This window comes from Ursus americanus, chromosome 12 (assembly GCF_024610735.1).
Source record: "Ursus americanus isolate L20-20 chromosome 12, mUrsAme1.1.p, whole genome shotgun sequence".
NCBI lineage: Eukaryota > Metazoa > Chordata > Mammalia > Carnivora > Ursidae > Ursus > Ursus americanus.
In genome coordinates, this window is record NC_142138.1 from 22,855,139 (window position 1) to 22,877,214 (window position 22,076).

Below are 22,076 nucleotides of genomic sequence, written 5' to 3' on the forward strand. Positions count from 1 at the left end.
AAGTCAGATTGCTCGTAATATATAAAGAAAAGCTCAGCTTCATAAGAAATTGGAAAACCATTTATAAAAAAAAAAAAAAAGATACCAGAAAACCAAAATAAAACCGCAGTTAAATGCCCCTTTGCATGTACCAGATTGGCAAACATTTGAAAGTCAGAGAATACCAGCTGTTGGTGGGGAAATAAGAATCCTCATGCTTTTCTTGTTGGAGTGTCAACTGATTGGCTATTTTAGAGATCACTGTGGGCATGTTTAATGAACGAATGTGTGGATTTACTCTATAATTGAGTAGCTCTGTGCAGATATATCCAGAGACATTCTTGCACAGGCACACATGAGGACATGCAAGAGAATGTTCATTGTATCCTTGTTTGTGTTAGCAAGGAGTTGGAAGGATCCTCCTCGTCGTCACTTGGAGACTGGACAGAAAGAGGTGTGAGGTAGCTGTTGGAAGGAATGAGCTGGATTTACATATAGCAGCAGGATGGACATATTCTGAAATATAATATTGAGTGGGAAGGAAAAAGTAAGAAAAAGCATTAAACTTACTCCCAGCACGTTTCATGGAAACACAGAACACAAGCACAAAGCCACACTAACTTTCAAGGATGCATAGATCTCTAAATAAACATCTGGGAGGTAGATTAGAAAGATGCATATGTCACTACAGCAGGTACCTTTGGGGACACAGAAGTGCAAGATGAAGGGGAAAATAATTCCACAAATAACCCTGCACAGGGGTCCTTGCACTTAAAAGAACAAATCTGAAGTTCTTAACGAGAAATTGGTTCTTCGTAAAATTTTGCCGGAATGAATTGTTTTTTATATCTTTATCCACCTGTGATTTTGTTTTTGTGCTTCCCCCTTTTTCCCCAAAAAGGGTTGCCGGCTCCTCGCCAGGTGTCTGCAAACTCGAAGGGTGTGGACAACATTATGGTGACGTGGGAGCCTCCAGGGAAAGCTGCACCTGCTGTCCAGGAGTATGTGGTGGAATGGAGGGAACTTCATCCCAGGGGTGGCACGCAGCCCCCCCTGAACTGGCTGCGGACTACCCCCTACAATGTGTCTGCTCTGATTTCAGGTACTTAATTGTTCACCTTTTCGAAAGCTTTTAAGTTCACTTTTTTTTTTTTATAAGAAATCACAGTTGGGAACCCAGAACCTTCTTCAATTATAGGCAGCTGCATAAAAGGGACAGTGGTGACCTAGAGTCCTTCAGGACAGCACCTTAGAATACAGCACTGCAGCTACAGAAGACCAACTGATTGACCAAAAACTCTAGTACTTATGGAAAATTCATGTGCCTCACACAGAACCATTTAAGACAAATGTATCATTGAACCAAACAAGCATGGCTGAAAGTTAAGTAGTAACCAGTCAGTGTGATGGGCACCCTTCATTTGGGAGTTTATGTAATTCTCAGAACAATCATATGCAGTGAGTGTTTAATTATACCCATTGTACAGATGAGGAAATCAGGAGATCTTTCATTCTCAATTCTGCTGCATATTATTTGTGTGATAATAAATCCAGAATTATCTATATGGTAATCAGCATCTCAGTCCTCAAATCCAAATCTGTCAGTGGTTTCTATCAAGTGATAGAAAGCATCTGAAAAGATATTAAAATGATCGGACAGAACTTCGTCAGTGTCACTTTTAGGAAAAAGCTTAGCATAGTAAAAAGTGCAGGTTCTGCAACCAGACTATCTGGGTTTAAGCCCTGTCTCTGTCACTTAAGGCTGTGTGACCTACGGAAAATTACTTAACTTCTCTCTGCCTCAGTTTCCTTATCTGTCAAATGAGGGAAATAGTAATACTTACCTCGTTGGGTTATTGTGAGGACTAACTGAATAAATGTAGAGAAAACATTGTGAACAGTGCCTCATGCATTTTAAGTACTTGATAATTTAGCTGTCACTGTTGTTATTATACTTGATAGGGCTAAGATTCTCATAGGTTTCAAACTCTAAATTCTATAATATTTTATGACGCCATGGCCATCATTACACCTGCCTGAGACGATACGCATACCCTGCCTATGGAGACAAGACAAATGAAATGAGGGGCGCCTGGGTGGCTCAGTTGTTAAGCATCTGCCTTCGGCTCAGGGCGTGATTCCAGGGTGCTGGGATCGAGCCCCGCATTGGGCTCCCTGCTCCGCTGGGAGCCTGCTTCTTCCTCTCCCACTTCCCCTGCTTGTGTTCCCTCTCTCTCTGACTTTCTCTCTCTCTCTCTGTCAAATAAATAAACAGATAAATAATCTTTAAAAAAAAAAAGACAAATGAAATGAGCAGAACACAGCACAAAACAGTAAGTACGTGAGCTAGCCCTTAACCATGGATCTCTTTCACAGTTTAGCTGTTCAGACTTCTAGTGGGTTGTGTTCAGTTGTCATCACTACACCTAAAGATAGTGTTGTCTAGATAACCCAGTGAACATCAGAGGAAGATGAACAAGTCATTAGGGGTCTGGAACTTTTAATGTGGGAATCATTTAGGGGCAACTGGGTGGCTCAGTTGGTTAAGCATCTGACTCTTGATCTCAGCTCAGGTCTTGATCTCAGGGTTGTGAGTTCAAGCCCCGCACTGGGCTCCATGCTGGGTGTGGAGCCTGCTTTAAAATAATAATAGTAATTGTAATAACATGGGAACCATGTAGCCTATAGAAGAGAATTCTAGATGGGGGTGAGCAGTTTGATGGCTGTTGCTGGCTTTGATGTATACCTGAGAAAGAATATGTGTCCTTTGTTGCTCTGGAGAACAAAATTGAGTCCTCCAGATGGAAATTATAAGGCAGATATCAGTTCAGTTTTGAGAAAGAAATTGCCTTACATGTGATAGTCTCTAACAGGACAATCAAGTGGCCCTCAGGGTGATGCATTCCCTGTCCCTAGATTGTTGCAGTAGAACCAACTTCCCTTTAGGGCTCTTATGCCCATCAGATCAAATGAAACAGTGGATAGAAAAGACATTTACTGAACTACAAACTGCTACAAAATTGTAAATGCTTATTATAAACTATATTAGGATTGACCTCTGTGAGATAGTTTGAGCCCTGTGGTCCCTATACTTTCTTCCTTTTAGAATTTCTGTAATACTACTCAAATACCATAAAAGAGATGACAAGAAAGAATGTTTTGCATATTTAGGGAACTAAAACATTTTTAAGCATTTTAGAAATACTCATTTGAAATCAGTACAATACTGGGTAAAATAACTTCATTAATTAAAGCTATTCCCCTGCTTGAAAACACTGTGGGTTAGCTATTGATGTTACATTCTGGAAATAAACACTTAAAAAATTAAGTAATTCATACGTATGGATTCAGTATGGCACTCTCCAGTCAGTAAGGTGACTCCGTGCCATCAGATCCTGACCAGCGCTTTCCCAGCATCTGGCTGGGGAAGCATTGCGTGTTCTGGAGTATGTTGTGGAGGCCAGAATACAATCCAGCTCTTGGGTTATAGGTTGGTGGGGCCTAGGCTAGAGACCATCAGTACTGTCTTTCGTGGGTAAAAATGATTCTGACCACATAGAGCCACTCCTTTTACAAATAGGTAGAAATCCGTAGGTATCTAGAAATGCTTTCCCCAGTGCCTAGGCTATTTGGGTCTCTCTTCTGCATGCTCCCACTGTATTTCCTCTGTGATCACTCCTCATTATTGATCATAAATGTGTGTCTTCTCCCATACTTATTAGGTGAAAACAGCTTTCTGCAAAAAACGCACCAAAGAGGTAGTTTATAAACATGGAGTCAGAGCCTTTGCCCAAGGGTGCCAGGTATATATGTATGCACAGGAGTAGTGGGAAATGAGCCCGGAAGTTGGGGCCAGCCTGTAGAAAGAGATAAAGATCTTAAGAATGTGGACGTTGTGCACTGGACAGCAAAGCTGAGGAAGTTTTGAGATGAATTTTTGAAAGCTAATGATTAGGGCGTGTATGTGTAAGAATTAGCCAATAAAACAGGAGTCCCTAAGGTCCGAACCAGGGAATAAGCTCGTTAGGGCTCTCCTCTTCCTGCAAAGGGAAATGTCAGCTAAGTTGTGGAGCCCTGCTTTGTTCCCTCCTCCTTTAAGGGTAGGTAGGGTGTTCACAAGAGGAAGCCCACAGCCTCTGCCCTGAGCTCAGGTTTTGCATGGCAAAATGCAACGATACTATTTGCTTAATGAGCTCATCTGGAATTCCCACACCTGCACAAGCACGGTGGTTGGTCGGCTACTTGCAGGACTAGAGACAGCAGCCAGGCCCAACCCTCTCCCAAATGAAATATGATTCCATGTTCCGTGTTGCCCTTTCAGCTTCTGGGTCTGCATGCCACCGCGAAGAATCTTTGGATGACTGGACTAAGCTGTCCTTTTCTCCGTATCACTTGATTCATGAATACAAATGAGAACTCACCATGGCATGGGTTTGAATCTCCTCGTGGTCTCTTCTGACAGTACTGGTTGCACATCTGAGCTTTATGTAGGGTACTTGCTGGACTATTTAAGGGACAATGGATTTTCATATAAAACATGATTGAGTAAATTATTCTGTGATATAAAATTCCTCTTCCTCAAAAATGAAATGTTAAGCCCTCATCAATTGTCGGTGGAGGGGACCCGATCTGCCTACGGCAGGGCATTAAACACTGTGGGAGAGAGTCCTTACGCTGACCATATGCCCTATAGTTGCCTGGTAGGGATTCTCTCTCATTTCCCTTTAAATTTCCTTGGACATTTAAAGATCTGTCATGGGCAGTATCTATGAAAAGGGCCTTTTCTTTACAGGAAGTAGAATCTGAAACTCATGGAAATAAGGAGTTTTGACAGGAATGAGCAGCTTGCCAGCCAACGTCATGACGGACAGAAAATTGCAAAGTGTGGCATTTTAAAAGCTAGGAAGTAGCATTAACATTCCCAGGTGTCTTCTAACCTCCCGGCTGTGAAGCAGGTGTAATCTGACTGGAGCACGGAGGGGAACGCGGGGAAGGAGGGACAGAAGGAGAGGTTGGATTGCCCTGAGCGTGCCCAGTTAGTCTCAGCCGCATGGGGCCGATCCCGCTAAGCATGTCCGGAGTGAGAAGAGCTGTCCCGGTTCTGTGACTGCAAACCGCCAGCCGCACTTCTCTGTAAACAGCAAAGTATTTGTTTGTAGAAGTCCGTGAGGTTTTTTTTCTTGAAAGTGAGTTCTGTTTCAAAAGCATCCTGTGTGGTTATATTTAAATCTTTGTTGGAAGTGCAATAGCTTTTGTCTCCTTAATCGTGATGACCCTGGAAAGACACTTCAGGTTGGCCTGTCTGTTCACCAGGAGGTGAAGTTGGGAGGTGGGAGCAGTGGCTTCCAGAAGCCATCAACTGGCAAACCGGATGCTGAGATTTCGTGACCTAGGTCACCCCTTTACCCTCAGTCCGGACTGTACTTGAACTATCTTCAAACTAAAGAAAGCAAAGAAGTGCCTTGAATGCATCCGTATCAGATACTTAACTGTCTCCCTTTAGTGACTCATACGTGATGCCAAACCTGTTGTAAGAACTCCCTTTTCCCTGCAGAGAACATAAAGCCCTACAGCTGCTACAAAATCAGCGTGTATGCGCTGTCAGGGGACCAGAGAGGAGGCAGCTCCATCCGGGCTAACTCTAAACACAAAGGTGAGTCTTGACACTTTTTGCCAAGTTTTGCTTTATTTCAACAGTTTGGATTTGGAGGGTGACGAAAGCCTCCTGTGTTCTACCTTGCAGCACCACTGAGTGGCCCCCACATTAATGCCATCTCAGAGGAAAAGGGGAGTGTATTAATTTCATGGAATGAAGTTCCAGCCCAGGAGCAAATGGGCTGCCTCCTCCATTATAGAATATACTGGAAGGAACAGGACTCCAATTCCCAGCCTCAACTTTGTGGTATGTGTGAGAAACAAATGCAGTAGGGTCTTTTTTATTTAGGTGTCGGGGACACGTAACTACACGCATGTGCATACTTACAGGTGCTAGCGCTGTGAGTGGCACGTAGTAGGTGCTCAGTAAATATTTGTGAAATTAACTGAATGAAGAAAAATAAAATATCTAAATGCACACATGCACACAGAGTTACTGAATATGTTATGTGCCAAGCAAATTGAAGAAGAGAAGGTAATGGACTAGGCTCTCAGGAGCTGCTCACAGGGGGAGATAGCATTTCAAAAAGCAATAACAGCACTTGAATACTATCATATAGACCCTTGAGGTTTGCAAGGGTTGAGTTGGGAGAAATTTTGAATCCCCACATTTGCAAATACTATCATAGCATATTATTTTCTCCTTAAAATGGGTAAAATACAATACAGTTTAAGTAACTTCTTATGACCTATAATTATTCTATAACTCTAAAATGAAAGCAATTAAATTTTGGCTGGGACATTATCTCAAATGATTTCATCTCTCATTTATGTCGGAGCTCCAAGTCGCTTGCCAGATTTGATGTTCTAATCTTTGATTTATTCAGAGTCGTGTTTTTTTTCCTGGCTTGACCTTCTTTTTATTTCATAAGCAGCTGGCTTTCTTTCAGGAGCATTTATCATAAAGAAACAATATTTTTATTCCTTCATGAGAGCTCTTAGGTCAGGGAGAATGCAGCAAAGCCACCCTGAGATGTGGGTACCAGCTGCCTGCCAGAGTGACTTTTACCTGGGAAACTGTACAGGATGGTCCTTTCTCTTGACCTTAGAAGATCTTCAGTATTGCTTTTCTGAAAGTTATGACTCTTGATGCTAGTTAATTTTTATTATATCAATAATACTTGCACGTGGTAAAAAAACATTCAAATCGTTCAGAAAGCTATACAGTGGAAATTCTTCCTCCATTCTTAGGCTATAGCAGTTCTTCACATGTTCTTCCAGAAAAAAACTTAATGCACTTGTCAAGCATATATTTGGGATCATCATCTGTATTCTGATCTACATCTCGCTTTTTACCTCTCAATAATATATCGGTCCACATCAGTCCGTATGGATTTGCATCATTCCTTTTTAACAGCTCTATAGAATTCTATTATAAGGCCTTGCAAGCAGTCACTTAACTAACCCACCATCGATAAGTAGAATCTATCATTGAACAGGGCTGCTTCCTACTGGGCCTGTCAGGGTAAGTCAGTTCGGAAATGCATCTGAGAACCTGATGACTTCATTGACCTCTTTGTGGGCCATTGGAGTTCTCTGTGTGAGATGTGCTGCTTCCCCCCACCCCAGCTGTCATTTTAGCAGAATTTAAGCCACGATGCCTATTAACAACCAACACAGTCAGCTGGTTCTTAAAGCCACTCTTGTACGTGTTGAAGAAAATCTCTTCCTTATTTTACTACGAATCTGATGAGTCTAAAGTCTATGTAAGGGCATTTTAAGTTTTATTTATTTATTTAGTAATCTCTACCAACTTAAGACCCTGAGATCAGGAGTCATACACTCCACGGACTGAGCCAGCCAGGCGCCCCTTGTGTAAGGGCATTTTAAAATAAGTTGAAAGGGGGTGCAGATTCACAGTCCTATTTCACACCACTTTAAGTTTCCTTTTGTTCCGGAAGCACTTACTGATGAATTAGACCTGCCCCTAACTTCAGAGAGCTCGCGGTCCACCGAGGGAGACGGTAGATCCCTATTGTATTTAGCAACCAGAAATCATTAGCAAATCCACAAGTACAGTTTCTAGAGACGGGTAGAGGGCTGTAGGTTGAGGACGAGGGAAAAAGACCCCAAGAGAGAGGCATCACACGCAGAGGAGGAGGATGGAGGGCCAAGGCAGAAGGGGCCCTGTCCTCTGTCTCTTGGGGCTGCCCCCGAGGCAGCTGCACGAAGGGGGCATGGGGAGCGCAGTAGGAGCACGTGGTGCTGCCGGAGCAGAAAGGAGGGGTGCAGCTGGGGTGGGCATCTGCATTTTCGTACCTTGCACAGGGGATTCTGTTGCGCAGCCCCTCCTCTGAAAACGCGCCGATACTGCCACGGGCACCAAGAGCGCGTGTCTCCACCTGCGCACACGTTGTGCGTTGTTACTACCGGGCTGTTCTTGTCAACGGACTCTAAGCATCATGAAGGAAGAAGCCATGGCAATTTGCTCACCGTTGTCTCCCCGTACCTACAATACAGCCAGGCATGCAGGAGGTGCTTCGTACAAACAGTATTTGTTGACTGACACATGAGTGACTACTGCCCCCCACTTTGGTAAACCAATGTAGATTGTTAGGTTAGAACTAGTTTCCAGTCCGTGCAGCTGTTTTGTCTGGTAGCACTTGACCTTCCTACCTGCAGCCTTTCAAAGGACTGGCAGCTATCCCATCTTCCAAAATGCTGCCTCCTTGTTTCACCACCTCGGCCTAAAGTTTCAGACCCCTGCGGATTGAATGCCCCCCCTTTATCTCTGCTGGAGGTCACACTCCAGACCAGGCAGCAGAACCAGTATTTCTGGCATGACTTCTTTCTCCCATTACTCAACACAACCTCTTTTGCTAGCCAAACTTCTGGCGCCATCACCTGCCTCACTGCTCCCTCCACAGAGTTAATATTTTTGTTCTTCAAGTGTGTGTGTGTGTGTGTGTGTGTGTGTGTGTGTGTGTGTGTGTGTGTGTGTTTGCATGTAAACTTCTTTGGCCCAGCAAACCATTCAGATCCCTTCCCTCCTATTCTGAGGTCTCAGAGCCGACGGTGCCTTCATGCAGTCGGACAGTTGACTCTGATGCTCACTGATGCTTTGCTGCAGCAAGATGAGCAGAAGGTCTCTCCAAAATTAATGTTTTACTCTCCTGCCTCAGGAATAAGGAGAGATTTTTGAGTTTCATCATACTGCTTAAGTCTGGGCAAGCAACTTCATCAGGTTAGAGTTGGCTTGCCACTTTCCACGTGGTACTTTTTTCGCAACAGGATGTTGAATACAGAAATTGCCCTGATAGTCACAGCTGTTAAGCGATCTGCTCAGGCTTCAGCCCCTTTGCGTGGAGTGGCCACGATAGTACAGGACTCCTTCTTGCTGGTTACCCATAGTAAACAGGGGTATGGGAGCATAAGAGGTCTGTTTTCCCCACTGATGCAGATTCTGTGCCTTTGTATCCTTGGTGACTTGTCCAGAGCACCAGCTCAATAAATATTTGTGACTGTTGAAATAAGTTTAGCAAACAGGAACGTTGTCTGACCTGCCCTGGGGTTTGTGAGCTGGTAGCTGATATTGAGGCTCAAAGTGCTGGGTTCTAGTTTCCACCTGGATCACCAGCACAGGCACGCCTGAAGAGCCCGCAGGCTGCTCCTGCCCAAGTTCTGCCCTTGACCTTGTAGCCCCCCTGCCCCCGCATCCCCAGCTTTTAAGAAGTCACTCCAAAACTCACAGCCAGCAGATCCTGGAGGAGATTGCCTACGTTCTGCAGGAGGAGAAAAACAACATCAGAACCCAAAATCTTCCCTGCTGAGACTCTGCAGGGGTGTTGAGAGCAAAAGGGACTGATAGGCTAGGCTTAAACTCCTGAGTAAATCTAATCTAAGTACAATTGCTCCCACTTTTAGATTTTATGTCAAATTAAAGTAGATCATCGTATTAAACCCATTAAAGACCCGTGTCCAGAACCTACCAAAAAAAGCAGAAAATCAAAATTAATGTTACTTAACTATTTCATTAACTGCTGAACTTAGCTTGCTTAAAAATTCCATTGAAAACAATTTGTGTATTTAATTGCCTCCCCAAAAGTTCTCAAATATATCTTAAAATCTTGGAAACATTGTAGTCATAGGAAATGAAATGAGTTACTACAGCTAAATAATTTCAGAAGCAGAATGGTAGGGGCGCCTGGGTGGCTCAGTCTGTTAAGTGTCTGCCTTTGGCTCAGGTCATGATCCCCTGGGATGGAGCCCCCCTGGGTGTCCCTGCTCAGCGGGGAGTATGCTTCTCCCTCTCCCTCTGCCCCTCCCCACCCTTGTGCTCCAGGGAGAGCAGGCATGCGTATACACTCTGTCTCTGAAATAAAATCTTAAAAAAAAAAAAGAAACCAGCAGAATGATAAAAGTTCTTTCAAAAGATTTTACCACAGAAAATATATTTAATTATTTAGGTATGCTGTGAAGTAGGACCTCCATAAATGACAGTATCTAGGGCCAATTAAAGTATTAAGTACTGATGAATTAGAACCATTTTAAAACCGCAACGTGCTTTTCTCTTTCAAATTAAATAAAGCATAACAACAGCAACAAAAATAAGTAAAAGCTCGCATTCAAATATTTCCTTTAATACGTGTCTTTCTTCTTTTATCTTTATCCTCCTTTCAGAAATTCCCTATAGGGTATCCCTAAATTCACATTCAATAGACAGCCTGCAGCCCAGAGTGACATATGTGCTATGGATGACAGCTCTGACAGCTGCTGGTGAAAGCCCGCCAGGAAACAAGAGGGAATTTTGTCTGGAAGGTAAGAAGCAACTTTAAAGGTGGTATGTCCACCCTGGATTCCTACATGGGTATACACTCCCACTACGACTGGCAAAGAGATGATCAGAGTTTCTCTAATTCATTAATTACTTTCTCGCTGCTACCCCTTTGCACTTGCTGTTTCCTTTAACTGGAGTACTCTACCACTTCATGGTCTGCTTGGAGATGGTACCTACTTATTTTTCAAAACTCAGCCTGAATGTTTCCTCCTCCAGGAAGCCTTCCCAAATGCACCTCCATAATTCCTTCATAATGCACTACATTTGACGCCTGTTCAAAACTCTGAATCTAATAGGCAGGAACTGATACCTGTTTATCTTTGAGGTCTAGTACGGTGCCCGGCACATGGTACTTGTTCACTAAATATCTGTTCCAATGGCCAATGGGAATAATCTCAATAATAACCATAGCAGCTAGTGCATATCAGATAGTTACATGCAGCGGTCATTGCGTTAAGTGCTTTGCATACTGTTTTGTTTGCCGGGGCCCTTGTAACAAAGCACCACAAACTGAGTGGCTTAAGTAATAGAAATTTATATTCTCACAGTTGTGGAAGGTGGAAGTCTTGAGTTCAGGGTGTCAGCAGGGTTGTTTCTTCTGAAGTCTCTGAGAGAATCAGCTCATAGAATTCCTCCTCCAGCTGAGGCGCAGTCTTTGGTGCTCCTTGGCTTGTAGATCTCTGCCTTTATCTTCACCTGGAATTCTTGTATGTGTCTTCGTTCAATTTCCTCTTTTTATAAGGACACCAGTCATACTGGGTCAGGGCCACCCTATTACACTCTGACCTTATCTTAACTAATTCCATCTGCAATGATCCCATTTCCAAATACAGTCACTTTCTGAGGTCCTGGAGGTTAGAATAACATACGGTTTTTTGGGGTGGGAAGACACAATTCAGCCTGCATAACACATACTTTTACTCATTTAATCCTGACCACTGCCACGTAAGGTGTCTGCTTTACACGATTGTACCTGGCCACAGTACCAGGAAGCACTCAATTCAAAAATGAATAAAGGAATAAGGGATTAGGATGCCTTTTTATAAGGCCCAGAAGGTACAGAAAGATTACCCAAAGTCATGGAAGTGGCAAGTGGTAGAATGACAATTCAAACTCAGGTTTTAGTGACCTCGGTTAAATCGGAGTGTATAAAGAAGGGACATAGCTCACATGGACTTGCCTCCACAGGCTAAGTTGTGCTGTTCTCTCGGGCAGCACCTGTCTGCATCTGCTCCGAGCATGAAACCAGCTGTTCTTGCTCTGCAACCATCATTCAGGACTTTGTTGTTCTATGCCAGGTACTTCTCCGCTGGGAAGCCTGACAAACCCCATCCCCTAGTACCCCGTGAAAGCTAACTTGTAAGCAATTAATTGGATTAATGACCCAGCATCTTTCTACCTGTGGTACCCCAGACTTGTCCCATCTGCCCAGGAAGGAAGGAAGGCAGATGCTACAGAAATGTCAGATGGGGCTGATTGTGCGGAGAGGTAGCAAAGCTGCCTGCGTCAGCTCCCCGCCCCCCCTTCGGCCCTGGTGGCACACATCTCTGGGGGCCTGGCAGGGCTGTGGCCTCTCATCCTTCCCTGCTCATCCTCCCTCCCCTGCCCCCAACCCCACCTGTCCTGCACACAGTTAGAAGAATCTTTCTGCAAGATGCCTGCTCCACGCTGACAGTCGGCCTCCTGCGGCACCCGTCAGTGGTTCCCCAAGGGCCTTCAAGCCGGAATTCAAACCGCTCCGTCTCCAAGCCCTGTATGATCTGCTCCTGTTCATCTGTCTGGCTTCGTCCTCTGCCACATGCTCATCATTTATCCTGGAAAGCAAAGCCAGACTACCTGCGGTTGCCCGACAGTGCAGCACTGTTTCTTCTTTCCATGCCTTCGCCTAGCTTTGTCTAGTCTGCTTCCCTGACTTGTCTGCTGTGCTGGCTCCATCCTTCAGATCTGTCGCTTTTCACATCGTGCCGTTGGGAGAACATCCTGAGCTGCCTTTGATGTCATTTCCCATGCCGATCCCTGCTACACTGCCTCTTACGTGCCTTTTTAAATGTATACCCCATGGCATCATGGTTTGTTTACATGTTTACACATCTGTCTCCCGGACTAGATTCATGGCTTAAGACAGCAGAGCCCATGGCCTAGTGACGTCTGCATCCCAGCACCTAAGAGGGCCTGATGCATTAATACTCAATAACTGGATGAAGTAATGGAGAATCCTGACACATAGCTGAGTACACATTCATAGCAAGGAATCCGAACAGTTTCAAAGACCCTAGAAAGACACAAGGCTTTTCCAATGGTTTGGTAAAACCAGTGATACCATTTCTCAGGGGCTGCTTCTGTTCAGATACATCACCATGTGCTTTATATGTACCATCACTAATCTTCACAGCAACCCGTAAGGTAGACGTCATCATTCACCTTTTATAGATCAAGAATCTGAAGTCCACTGATCCCGTAGCAGTCAGCGGCAAAGCCAGGACTAGAACTCAGGGCTCCCAGTTCCCAGCCAGCGCTTTGTATACCACACCCCCTTCTCCTTCTGCCCCTGTTAAGAGGAAGGAGCCCTTGTAAGGCTGGAGTCCCTTCCTTAGAACCAGAGAGCTGGTCCCCTTAGGGCCCCTTCTCCCTAACCGAAGGGACAAAAACAAGTTGGCCTTGTTCCTGAGCCCAGCTATCCAGTAGCTGTGGGGAGGTGCCAGAGGGTTCACGCAACAGTATTTTTAGATGTTCGTGGCAGATAACTCAGTCACAGGGTTTGCTAACTTTTCAGGTAAAGCCAGTTGGAGTGTGTTTGTGGCACCAAGCATTTGCATTGCTGTCGTCATAGTGGGCATTTTCTCAATGCGTTACTTCCGGCAAAAGTGAGTTGGTTACATTTTCCAATTTCTGTAACTTTTTTTTTTTAAATGATAACAGCTGTTGCCACTATGGGTCAAAGAAATGGGCTTTCTCAAACATTGCTGGTAGCAGACTAAATTTCTTCAACTTTCTTGGACAGCAGTATATGTTAAATTTTTTGAAAAAAAATAAAACCTATGATCTAGCAATTCCTAAGTAGAAATTTATTTTAAGTATATCATAAGTATTTGCAGATATTTAGTGGCAAATATGTTCACTGAATTATTGTTCATTAATGGAGAACTATTTGAAAGAACCTACTTGCCCAGTGACATGGGACTGGTTTCCTATATCACAATATCTCATGCTGTATGGCGTATTATAGCCATTAAAGAGATAGAAGAAAATTAAATGGTATAATATTTGCAATATTACATGTTAAAAAGGTTGCAAAGAATTACACAACTTCACCTTTTAAAAAGTACATACACACACACACATACCCATATGCAAATATATCAGCTAGCATTAAATTTGCTTCTGTATAACATAAAAAGCCGATTATAGGACTTAAACTGGCCGGCAGTTTCTCACCCAAGTTAAGGAAGTAAACTCAGGTCGAGGACTGGTGTAGTAGCTCTGTAGTCATCAGGGATCTAGGCTCCTTTTGTCATTTCGTGCCACTGTCCTCTCTTGGCTTCCATCCTCAAGCTCACTTCATGGTCCAGTGACCATAGCCATCATGCCTGCATTCTACAACTACGGGGGGGAAGAAAGGTGCCCACACTTCCCTGTTCCGGAGCCTTTATGTGAAGAAGTCAAGACACTTTACTGAAGAAGTCAGGACACTTTTGGTTACACCTCATTGCCCAGAACTTGGTGAGGCAAGGGAGACTTAAAAATTGTGGTCTTACATCTGGGCCCACTGTCATCCCAGTATATCAGGGTCCTCTTCCTAAGGAAGAGGGTAAAGGAGTATTGGGTAGTGATTAACACTCTCTAACCCAAGGATAATGCACCAAAATATTAATGGTGGTTCTATCAGGGGCTAGAATAACAGGTGATTGTAGTTCTGTTTAACTATTTTCTACAATTTCTTTAAATGGGTATTATTCTGTAAAGAGAATCTTCTAATGAGTTATTCAATACAGAGATTTCTTCAAATGTGTAAAGTAAGAGAAGAGGTCAAAATAAAACTAGCTCAAAGTCATTCTACTAGCCATTGAACTTGTCTGAAAGGCTTTACATTTATTGAAGCTCCCTTGTGTGACAGATACTTCAAAGCAGCACTCTCTTTAGGTAAACTTTGAAAAAGTTTAATTCAAATAGAGTCAAGCAGGATCAAACTCATCTTCTTGAGGGAAATATTATCAGTTAGGGTGAAGACTTTTTTGTTAAAAAAAAAAAAGTCACCAGATATATGGCTTTAATAAAATAGTTTCTCTCCCATAGAACAGTCCTGAGGTGAGTCATCCAGGTTGGTTGGCAGCTGTGCTCCAGTCATTAGGGACCCAGTTTTCTTCCACCTTATTGGCCCACCATCCCTTGGGCACTGTCCTCATCTGCATGATCTGCTCACATTTGTTTGGAGAAAAACCCGTTACGTGGGCCTATCTCTTGCTTCAAAGGGCTAAACCTCCATTCTTATTAAACATCAAAGCTTTTTAAAGCTAGTTCTTAAAAAATGTTTCATATTAGTTTTGAATTTTTTAAAAATAAAAGTTTAAGTCACATGCATTTATAAGAAACATTTTTAGGACTTTTTTCCTTCCATGTCACGAAAGTAATGTAAACAATTTTAAAATATTTTCAAAAGCCCAGAAATGATAAAGAAAAAAGACCCATATTTCTTCTATCAAATACAACTACTGTTAACAGTTTGGATTATTTCTGTTTTTTTTTTTTTCTAGGCATTTTTAAAAAATACAGTTATGTTCAAACTACTTATGCCATTTGTATCTTGTTTTGCTTTTTAAGGTTTTTTTTTGTTTTTGTTTTGTTTTTACTTTTAGCATAATAGTTTACCTGTTACTGCGAACACTTTATCAACATTCTAAACTAAGTAGTAAGCTCCCCACGGACAGGAACTATGTCTTCTTGTTTGCTCCTCCATCCCCAGTACGTGGCATGTGCTCATCACTCGCTGGGGCTTCCGTCCGTGTTTGCGGAATGAATGCATGGCTGGATAGTGACAGCTAAACATTACACTGAGTAAAAGTTTCATAGTTTATTTAGCAAACCCCAAACAGCGGCATCATGAGTCTATCATCTATCCAAACTCCACAGAAAACTAGTCTAGCCTTGCATGATGCATCATCTTTCTCCTTCAGGGTTTTTATGCTACTCATTTGCATACCCCTATACTGAACCGCCTCTACAGTGCAATCAGTGCACTAAGAACCAATGCCTCCATGCCACTGTGGGCACACTTAACCAGATGTCATTTTTTTATCTATAGGGTATTTGTTCTTCTTTCGGCCCTCAGACCTCAGTGGTGTAGTAAAGAAATTCCAGACCCAGCGAACAGCACCTGGGCCAAGAAATACCCCATCGTGGAGGTAAGGTTATAAAGCCTTACTGGTGAGTTGATGGGATTCCAGTGATGCAGGTTTCCCATTCTAGTTACAAGGAGACCTAGGTGCTTAGTTCCTATGGATAAGATGGAGCCCCTGTGCTAGGTTACTGAGTCACCACTCCTATGCACAGAATTTTCTGAAGCTTACGACCAAAAAGACCCATAGCTTTTCATTCCTCTCTCTGCCTTATGCTCCCCTCCTCACCTCAACTACTTCAAAAGAAATTTAAAAATCAAGTATTTTTGCCATTTGCTGAGCACTAGCTTGACTCATCCAAATTCAAGAGAATTGGAGTTTTACCGTGACATTTCCTGTCCTGAGCATAGAACAGATAAATAGAGCTCAGACTATTTTGGTGTTGGCAGAAAGCCAGTAAGTCATTCCATTGTGTAAGGAAAAGGTTTTCAAGAAGGAGAGGCTGCTCGGCTGGCAGATGGGAGAGCGGAGACTAAAGGATGAGAAGGGCACTGCCGCACAGCCCGAGGAAGTGAGAACAGCTCACGTGGGCAAGATGGTCATCTTGGGTGGGTGTTCTGGGAGTTGGAGGCATCTGAACATGGAGCAAGACTGTGCATTTCAGGGGAGCAAAGGGGAGAAAGGCAGTATGCCAGTATTCTTCCCATTGCCCAGCACCCTGGCAGCCCCACACTCTCCCTCACACCTCATAGCCATTCTCCTCCAAGACTCTCCTCCTCAGTTACACAGCGCATTCTCTCATCCACACCCTTCCTCAGGCCAGAAGCCAGTGGTACCAGCTGCTGCTCAGAGAGAGAGCGGGTTTCAGCCATGTCTGCCTCAGTGGGAACTGAAGGCACTACTGTTAGTGCCTTGAAATAAAGTTTGGGTGCAAACTCCACCTCTGCTACTTACTATGGTGGATGGCCCTTGGGCAACTTGCCTGATGAACTGAGCCCTAGTTTTACCCTCTATACAGGAATGGACAGTATCTCCCACGTAAACTGGTGTGGGGATTAAGTAAAATGCCGTGTAACGCACATGGGTCATACAAGGCAAAGGTGGTTCACTTTCTTCCCAGGAAGACTCACACTTGACATATTTCACTATTGAGGTATTTTGTCCCTATTAAGTTACAATAGCAAGAACAATAACAACAGTTTTTATATATGTAGACATATATTTAATTATATATATATGTCATATACATGATACATAATTATATATAATATAGTATATAATTGTATTATTAATATATTCATATGTTTATATATATTTATCTGAGGCATACCTCAGATTTATTGGTTTAGTTTTGAACCACTGCAATAAAGCGAATATTGCAATAAAATCAAATGAATTTTTAGGTTTCCCAGTACATATAAAAGTTATGTTTATATTACACTGCAGTCTATTAAGTGTGCAGTGTACTGTCTAAAAACACAATATACATACCTTAGTTTCAAAATCCTTTACTACTAAAAAATTCTAATCCTCATCTGAGTTTTCTGCTAGTCATAATCACTGATCATATATCACCATAACAAATATATTAATGAAAGAGTTTGAAATGTTGCAAGAATTACCAAAATGTGACACAGAGACACAAAGTGAACAAATACTGTTGGAAACATGATGCCAGTAGACTTGTTTGAAGCAGGGTTGCCACAAACCTTCATTTTGTAAAAAACACAGTACCTGCAAAGTGCAATAAAGCCAAGCATGATAAAATGAGGTATATCTGTAGCTTTTATATAGCAGGCACTTTAAAAAAAAACCTCTTTCATGCATTAAAATCTAATCCATACAACAGCTCTAGGAGGTTGCACTATTATCCTCATTTCAAAGATGAGAAAACTGAGGGACAGAGGACTAAGTAACTTGCCCAACACTAGTTGGCTAGTAAATGGTGGGTCCTGGATTCACATACAAGTAGGATGTTCTATCTGACATTATATTGTATGCTCTAAAAGATGTTTAAGCATACAGTGAGGGGAGTGTTTCTAGCAGTCAGCACCTCTGAGCTGAACAGGCTAACTGAAGAGGTATTCACACACTGGGCCCTAACTTGGTGGCAATCTTGTGATGACCTACGTGCTCACACTCAATAAGGATGCTGTTGCCGGTGGCAGAGATGATTCAAATACGAGAAGCTGCATCATTTGAGCTTTACGATCCCTCTCTTCCAATGCTGAGATTCCACAGTCCCACGTCCTAAGAGCCTGAAATAGCACAGTGGGAAGCATCTCTGGGTCAGTCCCGGACACCTGGCTCCCGAACTTGTAGCTTTGGCGTCATGGTCTCTGTCTGCCTCTGGTTGGGAATGAGGAGAAACAGAGGCATGCAGGGCCTAGGAAAGCCGTAAAAACCTAGAAGAAATGCTAAGACAGACACACAAAGGTTTAGAGACATTAACACAGGGAAGAGATAATAGAAATTGCCATTCATGTGTCCAAAATTATATAGTGTAAGTATGTTCATTGTAGCATTATAAATAGAAGCCAAAAAACTGGGCATAATATAGCCTGCCACCAGGGGAGCAGATTAAACGTGGGTACATCCATACAACAAGATTTAAGCAACTACTAAAAAAAAGAGAGAGATCCACATGTCTAAAAATCCCTAAGATATTTGAAGGTGAAAAAAACAGTTTGTAACAGTTGTCTAAAATGGGTTCTCATTTGTATAAAAAGGAGGGAGATTTTATATACACACACAACTGCAGCATGTGTAGAGGGTATTTCTAGAAGCCTACATATGAAACTGATAATGCTGGTTGCCTTTGAGTAGTGGGTTGGAGGTTAAGAGGGTCACTTAATTTTCATTACAAAGTTTCTTCAAACTTTAACAAAACTATGTGCATATATATCTTTTGCAAAAATAACTGGTAAATTAGAAAATAAAATTTAGCTTAAACATGGCATCTGTGATGATGGCCTTGAGGCAGCCTCAGAACCCCGTGTCACTTGACCCCTGAAGTGGGTGGACTGTTTTTAAAGACCCAAACTGCTCTCCTGGTAATAGGCTGAGGCAAACATTAGAAACAATATTCTTTCACCTCCAACAAAATTCTCAGAATTCCGAGTTCCCAGGCCTTAGCTCCTGTGCTCCCTTACCACTTTTTAAGATGTGTCTAAAATATAACATGTCTTCAAGCTCTAGAGAAAAGGCCAAATCATAAAGGGGATCACTGGGATGTTCTCCATTTTGAGTTTGTAGAAACTAAACCATGTCCATGAGGTACCTGAACTAATGGTGGTCTCAGAGGCCTTACCCCAGGACTTGTTAGCCAGAGGCCCTGCTTTGTACAAGCTCTAAGGAGCAGGCTCTATCAATACTGTCAAAGCCTTCAAGAAGGCATAGCAAATGCCTCACCTTATGAAAAAAAACAAACCATTTTCGCATCCTGTGTAGTCTCTCCCACACCTGGGGTAACAATGCTTTGTTAGCTCCGCTTCCCCGAGCTAAAGACCATCTACCAAGCCAGACCATTGTGCCACGGCCAGTTTGGGTAATGATCAGAAAAGAGCACACTCCTAAAAAAGAAACACACACTTACCCTCCAGCTTGTCAGTGTCCTTTGCGGAAGTCTGTCCTGAGACAGCACCATCAGTCACTTGTTGGAATCTTGCCATGCTCGAGGAAAGAAGGGGACATCAGAGGCCAATCCAGACCTAAGCACTCTTACACAACTTGGCATTTGACAGATGAGGACAAAGGCCAGAGAGGTTGATGGAGTTTCCCCAAGCTGTAGAGTTTCGGAGTTGGGACTAGTTCTCAGGGTTTCCCCTGTCTAAGGCTATTTTTTGTCATCCTACCCGTCTCTTAAGGCATGAATGATCCCTGATTGTAGATGGTTTATGGACATGTTAAAAAAAAGAAAAAGTGACAGTATAAAATATCATGTGCCAAGAACCTGAAAGTGGTTCTTTGCTGTTTTAGGAGTCCAGTGGAGGAAACAATCAGGAGGGGCTTCATGAGAGAGGAAGAGCATCAAGCAGGAAATGGTGCAGCCAACAAAAGCAGGGTGGAGGTTGGCAGTGGAAGCGCCCAATGTGGTGGTGGCACTGAGAAAAAAATGTGTTTAAAAAGACCAGGATGGTGTGCCTGAAATAGTTTCTGAATGGAGACATGAGGAGGTAGAGGAAGGTGCAAGAACCTGACTACCAGTCTAAGGGCTAGAAGCTTCACTGCACATGTAAGTCTAGATGATAGTGGCTTTGGAACTCTGCTTCAGAAAGAACAAGCAGTCAGTGTGAAAGATAGTTTTGAGGGGTAGGTAGAGCCCAATAAAGCACAGAAAGAGAAATGTTAATAAAGCACTTGGACTCAGGAATCCACAATAAGATAGGAAAGGAAAGAATTAGGACATTGACGAGCTAGTAACTGATGTGATATTGACAAAGAGAAGGCAGAGAAGTAGCAGACAAAATTAGCCATAGAGGAAAAAGAATGAATTACTCCAGTTTCCAGTTTACCCTGAACCTTTAATCAAAGCCCAAACTCATTAGCATCCTTTAAAGATCTCATTAGGCAACCTCAGATTTCCAAAGCCTCAGTTTGCCTGGCAAAGGAAAGACTAGCAGGTTCCAGAACAGAACAGTCCTCCTGGCCTGTTACCTCCCTACTTGGAAAGTATCTCTCTCAAGATTAGCTCTAGTGAGACTTCTTGAAAGTCTCCTCTGCCTCCTCCCCCAGACAGGAGCAAGCCCAGCCTTCCCTTTGCACCTACCTCGCCCTCTATCCTGGAGAAATCGCTAGTGCAGTTGGACTCCTCAGAAACAGTCTGGCTGAAGGTTGAGCAGAGTCGCTCCCTGGCTGGGGGGTTGAGGAGTCCATGGCTCCTGTCTCTCTTCCTCCCTGACGATGTTAACTGCTTCACTCCTGTCACAAAGGCAACGGCCCCCAATGTCCCACCTTGAGCCAACTAGGCAGTGCAGCCTTCAAGGCTGCATAACCCTGGAAAAGTCAGTTGTCAAGGGCTACTTACGTAACATAGCTGTATGAGCCTCTTCCTCCCCTTTCTCAGAAGACGCAGCTGCCCTTGGACAGGCTCCTGACAGATTGGCCCAATCCTGAAGAACCTGAGACCCTGGTCATCACCGAAGTCCTTCATCAAGTGACCCCAGTCTTCAGACATCCCTGTCACCCCAACTGGCCGGACAAAGGACAAGGAGTCCAAGGTCACTACACCTCTGAGGAAGACACAGGGTACAGTGCCTCAAGCCTACCACCTTCAAAAGCTCTCATAGCAGAGACAGGACAACTAGTGGATCTGTACAAGATGCTGGGGAGCAGGGGCCCTGACTCAAAGCCAGGACACCTAGTCAGCCCCTTGACAGCCCTCCCAGTGGACTACCTTCCCACCCATGAGGGATACTTACCCGCCAACATAGAGTATCTCCCTTCACATGAGGTTCCTATAACTGACCCTCTGGAAGAACTAGAGCCTCAGCACATCTCTCTCTCTGTTTTCCCTTCAAGTTCCCTTCACCCACTCACCTTCTCCTGTGATAAGAAGCTGACTCTGGATCGGTTAAAGATGGGGTGCAGCTCCCTCATGCTGTAAGTGGTGAAGCTTGGAAAGTCAATGTGTTCCCAGGCCCCAATGAGTCCCACTTCCCCAGCCCCCTGCTCCAGTGGTGAACGCCTCTGGGTGCTGCCATCAGGTTTGCAACTAGAGGGCAGATAGGCCGCTCAGGGTCCATCTTGGGAACTGAGAATTGGCTTTAACCCGGATACCTCATCTTGCCTTTTCCAGAGCCTTAGTATTACGGTTAATCCTTGAACAATGTGAGGGTTAGGGGCACAGGCTTAAGTCGGTGTATTTTTTTAGTCCCCAGAACGTTAACTGTTGGCCTGATGACCACTCTTATTGATAACATATTTTGTTGTATGTATTATATACTGTATTCTTACAATAAAGCTAGAGAAAATGTTAAGAAAATCATACGGAAAATGTATTTATAGTACTGTACTGTATTCACTGAAGAAAATCCACCTAAATAGACCCGCACGGATAAAACCTATGTTGTCCAACGGTCACCTGTACACTGTGTGCACCTAGACTCCAGTCTGGGTTCCTGCAACTTTCTTGGCTCTGTTGGCTAGTAAAGGGAAAGGGCAGAGTGGAAACCAAGGCTCTTACTAGCAATCACTAACAGTCCAGGGACTGCTCATGCAACTATTTATAAGGCAGCTCCTACACAGCAGGTCATACACCTGGGTCAGTAGCATCCAATAGGCCTAAGGTAGAAATGTTATATTTATCTTCACTGTTCAATGCCGTAGATATG

At 43.5% G+C, this 22,076-nt stretch overlaps 1 protein-coding gene across 3 annotated transcripts in view; it reads left to right on the forward strand.

Annotated features, from left to right (window-relative positions):
- IL12RB2 (interleukin 12 receptor subunit beta 2) overlaps window positions 1-21,789 on the forward strand; it is a 74,078-nt gene extending 52,289 nt beyond the window's left edge. Inside the window, exons 11-17 of one of the 3 annotated variants that reach the window (XM_087865989.1) lie at window positions 881-1,081; window positions 5,534-5,632; window positions 5,723-5,881; window positions 10,255-10,392; window positions 13,185-13,275; window positions 15,711-15,810; window positions 19,723-20,944. In XM_087865989.1, the coding sequence (XP_087722115.1) occupies window positions 881-1,081; window positions 5,534-5,632; window positions 5,723-5,881; window positions 10,255-10,392; window positions 13,185-13,275; window positions 15,711-15,810; window positions 19,723-19,851 (917 nt within the window). In that variant the 3' untranslated portion in view covers window positions 19,852-20,944. Of the gene's footprint in view, window positions 1-880; window positions 1,082-5,533; window positions 5,633-5,722; window positions 5,882-10,254; window positions 10,393-13,184; window positions 13,276-15,710; window positions 15,811-19,722 lie in introns of all 3 variants that reach the window. The other 2 variants (XM_045802063.2, XM_087865990.1) reach the window with 2 other exon arrangements.
- The last annotated feature ends 287 nt before the right edge of the window (window positions 21,790-22,076 follow it).